We start from the raw sequence: 6762 nt of genomic DNA, 5'->3' as shown, positions 1-6762 counted from the left end.
GGCGTGCACTACAAGTACCACCTGCCCCTGGGCGCCCCCCGATCCGGCTTCAACTGGAGCCATGGCTCCTGGAGCGACTGCAGCAGCGAGTGTGGTGGAGGTGAGGGGCGCGGGCGAGGCTGGGGGGCTCCTCGGGGGGCTCCAGCCCCTCACGGGCGGCGGGTAAGTCCAGACAGCAGCTACATGTCATGGGGGTCACCTGGGGGAAAACCCCGGCTCCATGAAGGGCCCCCACTAAGCTAAGAGAACCGAAGGGGCTCCCCAGGGGCGGGGGCCCGGCTCCCGGTGGCAGCGGAGCTGGGGGGACGAGCGGGAGCGCGGCCTCTTCACCTGAGCTGCACGTTCCTGGTCTGCGAGCCGGGCGTTTGATGCACCTACCTGGGGGTCGCTTGATGACACTGGGGAGCTGTGGTGTCTGGCTTGAGAACGTCAACCGACGGCTCCCCCTGGGTGGGGCCCTGCAGGTCACCAGACCCGGGCTGTGTTCTGCACCATGGACAGCGAGGCCTACCCGGACCGCGTGTGCCAGCTCCAGCCCCGGCCCGCCGCCCGCCGCCCCTGCAACCCTCACCCTTGCCCACAGACCAAGCGGTGAGCCCCTCCGGGTTGAGACCCCTTCCAGAACTGGGGTTCCTGCCTGCTTTTGGTGTAGGGCAAAGAGCTTGGATGGCCCAGTGGTTGCCTACGAGGGGAGAGGGCCGCTGTCTCTGGGCCAGCGGTGGAGTCTGTGCGTGAGCCCAGGGCTGCTCTGCTCACCTCGATGCCCGCGCAGTGCACCCAGTATCCAGGCTGCAGAGAGGCGCAGGCCGGGGGAGACTGGCGCTCCTCCTGTCTGAGCCAGCAGGGGGCTTGCTGACGCCCACAGCGGGCCAGGGCTGGGCCAAGGGCCGTGGCCTCTGCAGTGCCCCTGCTCACACACAAGCCCCTCTTGCCTGCGCCAGCCTGGAGCGTGGCGCTCGCGGGGCCCGCTTGTGTGTGTGGGCCCGTGTGTCCGTGTGCAGGCACGGCTCTCTGCAGGCTCCCTGCAGGGCTGGCTTAGTCCTTGCCGTGTGGCTGTCGTGCCCGCTGGCCCCGCGGTCAGTGGCTCTGCATACGGGGTGGGAGCTGCCCTTTCCTCTGTGTCCTTATGCTCCGGTGCCCGGCAGGGCCACTCCGCCCACGGGGAGCCGGGCCCCTCCTGGAGCTGTCCCTGTCAAAGGCCAGACCGGGAGGGAGTGGGTTCTGGCGAGGGATGCTGGGGTCTCCTGAGCAGAGAGGCGCATGCAGGCGGCAGCTGGCCTCAGGAGAAAAGGGGCTCAGAGGGCCAGCGCGGGGAGCCTGCCCGCCGGGGCCTGGGCTGTGCCTGTCGCCCTCTGACACCCACCAGCACAGGCCTGGACGTTCAGTGGGGGGCCGGCCTGGGGGGTGTCCCTGGCCCCAGGCTCTCCGTGGGGGAGGGCTGGCGCCCCCTCTGGCCTGGGCCGGGCTGACTGAAGTCCTGCTCCCTGCCAGCTGGAAGACGGGGCCCTGGGCGCCCTGCTCAGCCTCTTGTGGCGGCGGCTCCCAGTCCCGCTCCGTCTACTGCGCCTTGTCCGATGGGGCTGGTGTCCTGGAGGCCGCCGACGAGGCCGAGTGTGCGGGCCTGCCCGGGAAGCCGCCTGCCACGCAGGTGTGCAACACGCAGCGCTGTGCAGCCTGGAGTGTAGAGCCTTGGGGAGAGGTGAGAGCCCGCAGCGCCGGGCGGGGGGGCACGTGGGCAGTCAGGGGCCGGGCTGGGGCAGGGCAGGGCTTGAGGCCTGCCCTGGGAGACAGAGACGCGCCGGGTCATCTTGGAAGTTGTGGCCAAGGCTGGGATGAGGAGCAGGGGCTTGGACTCCTGTTCCAGTGCTCTTTGTGCTTCTCTGTGCTGCCAGGCAAGACGGGGAGAAGCAGCTGGCATGTTGCTGGGGGCCAGGGCGGGGCAGTGACCGGGGCTGCCAGTCATTGGCTCTAGATCCATGTGTCTTCAAGTTGCAAAAGCGTGTGAAAACGCCCCCCAGCCTGGTGTCAGGCTGTGTGACTTCGGGGCAGTGGCTCAGCCTCTCTGGGCCTGGGAGGGTGGCCCGAGGAGGGTGCTGCCCGTGCCAGGCCAGCTGGGGCCCCCGGGGGGTCCTCTGGCTGGGGGAGAAGCTCCTGCTGACTCCCGGTTCTTGTAGTGCTCGGCCAGCTGTGGTCCCGGCATCCGGCGGCGGCGAGTCACTTGCCGGGGTGATGAGGGGTCTCTGCTCCTTGCCACGGCATGCTCCTTGGGGGATCAGCCCCCCGCCACTGAGTCCTGCGTGCGGGACGACTGCGGCCCTCTCAACGAGCAGGCCTGGCACGTCGGCGCCTGGGGTCTGGTGAGTGCTAACCTTTGGCCCCGAGACTTGCTGCCCAGTCCCGCTCCTTGGCCCCAGCAGGTGCCTGTCCCAGGTCTGACACGCACCTTCCTCCTCCCGTGGGGGTACAGCCACCCCACCGCCAGCCTCAGGGCCTCTTTCTTTTCCTGTTCCCTCCGGTGTCAGTGCTCCAAGAGCTGCAGCTCGGGCACGAGGCGGCGCCAGGTGGTCTGTGCTCTCGGGCCACCCGGCCGCTGCGCCAGCCTGCCGCTGTCGAAGCCCGCGGACGTGGAGCCGTGCAACACACAGCCTTGTCACCTGCCCCCAGGTGAGGACGGGGCGGGGCGGGCCGGGCCGGAGGACCCTTCCCGGTCACCCCAACCAGTGCTCCCTGCCGCTGAGCCCTCGTCCTGCTGGCAGCCAGCCGCAGTGCTCTTTGCTTCTCTGGCCATGAGGTCCTTGCCACCCGCGGCGGCCAGCCCTGCCTCTCCCAGCCGAGGCAGCATCTCCACCCCGCCCCGTAGCTCACGGTGATGCCCCTGCCCTGGGGCGGCTGCACCGGCTGAGCTTGGTCAGCTACAAGCCCCTCGAGTCCCTGACTCCTGTTCCTCCTCAGAGCCCTCCGCAGACCTTAGCTAGCACGTGGTAGGTCCTCGGTCTGTCTGTCAAATGACCGAGTGCGGGGCAGTGAGGTGGCCAGGAAAGACTGTCCTCCCATGCTGCTTCTGCCTTCGCCTCCCCCTGAGCCCTGTCTTCACTGGGGAAGGTGTCCTGGGCCTGAGGCCCACAGGAGGACGGGCAGAAACACCCCTTGCTTGGTGGGAGATGTGAGCTGAGGAAGGGGTTCAGCTGGGAGGGGTGGGCCGGGATCCGACGTGTGTTTGGCCCTGACGTGCAGGCAGTGGGCTGTGGTGTGGGCTGGCAGGATTCCAGGGGAGGCATGTGGGGGTGTCTGAGAGCCAGCGACCTGGAGTCAGCAGCTGACCTGGGTCAAAACCCCACTCCCACTCCCTGTGGCTGGTTTCACCAAGCACGTGATGCCGGGCAAGAGCTTCTCCCCTCTCTCTGATCCTTGTGTCGCTCCTCTGTACAGGGGGTTAGTAAGTGACCTGTCAGGTGTGTGGGAAGGGCCTGAAAGCACAGTGCTCAGTAGCAAAGGTTTGGAAGTGGCGAGCTTGCATGGGTGAGGTTAGATGAGGTTTCTAGGGCACCTCCAAAGCCTGGGCTTTGGATTTTAGGGTGCACAAGCAAGAGGGTCCTCTGGCTGTTGGAGTCCAGCTTCCTGAACCTCTCAGTTACGAGCCACCTTGGAGGCCTTCCTGGAGGAGGTGGCCCAGAGCCTGCCCCAGAGACTGGTAGGATTCACTGGTAGGACACAGGCAGGCAGGAAGGAAATGGAAATGGAAAGAGAATTCCAGGCCAGGCTGAGTTATAAAAGTAACATTTAAAAATATAGATTTACTTATACTTACAAGAAATGGGGTGTAAGCCAGAGGTGTGGGCTGAGAGGATTCACCAGAGACAGAGTAGGGGAACAGAGCAGGCGGATTCACAGAAATACACTGGGAGGGAACAGCAGGCGGGTCAGGAGAGGTCTGCTGTGCCATGTGGGTCAGCTCCCTGGCTGGGGATCGAACTTGTGCTGCACTGGCTTCTGAGAGCTTCATGGTGCAGTGCTTTAACCCACTGCGCCACCAGGGAGGGCCCTCGCGGATGTTTTTCATAAGATTTAAAACGCATCTTCAAAAGCCAGTGTAGTTTATCTGAGCACATGTCAGTTCAGATGCTGAATTTCACTGGCATATTTTGTCTATATTTAGATTTCAAAAAAATGTACAGTTGAAGACGTAGATTCACATTGTCACATTTTCCGCACATATGGAAATGTTTTCTAATCAATGATTCTACTGTCTGTTTTTTTTTCCCTAAAATCTATTCAATTGAGAATAATGATGCATTCTAGGCAACAGGCACTAAAATATCAGTAAAACTGTTTCAACATCCACATCATCATACAATGCAGAGACACAAAATGTACCATGAGTCACTGAGTTTTCTGCAGGTGCATAGCGAGGGCTGTGCTGGTCCTGCTGCTCACTGACTGCCCAAGGCTTGTTTTAGCATATCAGGAAGATCCTTTTGCAGGCCAACAGGTTAAAGTCCAGCACTAGGAAGCTAAGAGTTCCCCTGCTAGGTAGGTGACCCACATGGCACAGCAGATCTCTCCTGTCTTGCCCGCTGCTCCCCTCAGCAGTGTACTTCGTCCATCTGCCTGTTTTGCTCCCCATTTTGTCTCTGGTGAATCCTTTCACGACCCCTGCACCTCTGGCCTGTACCCCAGGTCTGTACGCATAAATAAGTCTTTTTTAAAAACCCGCCTTTTTCTGTTGACTTTAAGAAGAAAGATAATGAAAAGTGCGCAAGTGTCCGTCTTTAAATTAAAAATAGAATTCTAATAAAATGAAATTTACAACTCCCTTGCTCCATCCCTGGCTCCCTTCCAAGTGCACAGTAGCTCTGACTCCAGTAGGGGGCGCAGAACCGGCCTCAGCTCAGCACGTTGCAGGTCTGTTTAGGTGGTGGTGACCTTGGGGCCGGCCATGCTCGAGAGCTCAGGCCTCTGACTTCCAATTCAATTTATTTAATAGGCCCAGGGACCACTGACAGTTTAGGGGAGAGAAAGTGGCATTTTGAGTTATCTAGGAGGATAAACTAGTCATCTGCCTGAGGGTCAAGGTGAAGTAGACAGAGGAGGGCGGGAGCCTGGCGGACTGCAGGCTCAGAGGCCGGCGTCAGCCAGAGCAGATGAAATAGAGGCACAGACGAGGCCCAGCACGGCCCACAGGGTGCAGGGAGGGAACTCCGAGTTAAGCCTGGAAAGATGGGAGAGCAGCGCCGTGGTGGGGGACAGGGAGCCGTGGCCGGGCAGGAGGTGCCTTCCAGGTCCGGAGAGGGACAGCAGGGGACTCCAGGCCATTGGGGGCGTGAGCACAGGGCGGGGAGAATGGGGGGGAGGTGCAGAACTGCGGGGAGAATTCGAATAATTTGAATCAGCCTGGGTGGGATCGGCAATAACAGGAGAAAGATTCCACCACATAGCTCCTGGACACTTCAGCTCAGAATTGTTTCTTAATATTCCCGGGGAGACTGGCAAGATACAGTCCATGTAGGAGTGGAATTTTCACTTATTTTTTACAGCAGTACATTAGTTATTGTGGAAACAGAAAAACACAGGAGGAATGAACTCCCCTCGAGCATGCAAACATTTTCAGTATGAGTATTTTGAGGTGTGACCACAGACATCCATTTTATACATCATTAAAATTTTTCCCTTGTCTTCCTAATGTTCTCTAATTAGCCTTTTGTATTTTTCTCCAACATTTTGTGGTGGAAAAAAATCTCTTTAATGACTTTATTGAGATGGTTAAATAATATGCCATTAAAATCGCCCATTTTAATGGTACAGTTTTTAATATATTTACCAAGTTGGGACAAGGCAGTGAAAATAAACAGAAAAGCTGAAAAACTGTGTAATCTACCATGTAAGTTCTGTAACTTATATTTTACTCTATTTGCCTTTTCATGGTCTTATCCCTTGATCTCTCAATTGCCTTGATTTCTTCCTTTTTAAATAAGGTTTACTTATGCATACAAGAACTGGGGTGTAGGTCAGTGATACAGGGGGTGAGCGGATAGAATGGGGAGCCCAACAGGCAGAATGTGGGAAGTGCACTGCTGAGGGGAGCAGCCGCGAGACAGGAAAGGTCTGCAGGAGAGGTCTGCAGGAGAGGTCTGCAGGAGAGGTCTGCCGCGCCATGTGGCTCAGCTCCCTGGCCGGGGATCGAACTCGTGCTGCAGTGACTGCCAGTTGCTTCCTAGTGCAGAGACTTAACCCCTAAGCCACCAGGGAGGCCCTAGCTTCCCATAGGGAATTTTGTATTATGGTGAAAGTCACGCCCTGTGCACTGGCTGCCCCGTGGTGTCATTCCATGTACTCACCCACCGCAGTCGCCAGCTTTTCTCTGGGAAAGCTTCACCCTGTTCCCCCATCCAAGTTCACGAAGTCGTCACCCCCTAAACCCTAACTGCTCTGCCGTGTGCCCTCTGCCCTGCTTTGGGTCTGAGCTGCTGCTCTGGACACTAGCTACAAGGTGCCCGTGGTGTGGCGCTGACCCCCTTCACCTGTAGAATGTTCTCTGCAGCATCCGCGCGACCTGCTGGACGCGCCCCTCTGTGGAGGGGGCACCTTGGGCCTTCCCTTGGCTCCTTTGCATCTTTGGCTCTAACGAGCTGTCACTAGCCACGTGCAAGAGCCTCTGTGGCCGGTTTCACTTGTCTTGGAGACGCATTCAGGAGCGGAGCTGCTGGGCATCGGAGATGCTGCGTTGCCTTTCGGAGGCACCAGCAATGTCTGGCGGCGGCGGGG

At 59.3% G+C, this 6762-nt stretch overlaps 1 protein-coding gene across 1 annotated transcript in view; it reads left to right on the top strand.

The window, feature by feature from the left end:
• PAPLN (papilin, proteoglycan-like sulfated glycoprotein) overlaps nucleotides 1–6762 on the top strand; it is a 27547-nt gene that overhangs the window by 10475 nt on the left and 10310 nt on the right. The window contains exons 7-11 of the mRNA XM_012724392.1: nucleotides 2–100; nucleotides 465–591; nucleotides 1492–1699; nucleotides 2175–2357; nucleotides 2523–2664. Of these exons, the coding sequence (XP_012579846.1) occupies nucleotides 2–100; nucleotides 465–591; nucleotides 1492–1699; nucleotides 2175–2357; nucleotides 2523–2664 (759 nt within the window). The remainder of the gene's footprint in view (nucleotide 1; nucleotides 101–464; nucleotides 592–1491; nucleotides 1700–2174; nucleotides 2358–2522; nucleotides 2665–6762) is intronic.

This window comes from Condylura cristata, unplaced genomic scaffold (assembly GCF_000260355.1).
Source record: "Condylura cristata isolate star-nosed mole 26May11 unplaced genomic scaffold, ConCri1.0 scaffold00013, whole genome shotgun sequence".
NCBI lineage: Eukaryota > Metazoa > Chordata > Mammalia > Eulipotyphla > Talpidae > Condylura > Condylura cristata.
This window is presented reverse-complemented; position numbering and strand designations above follow the sequence as displayed.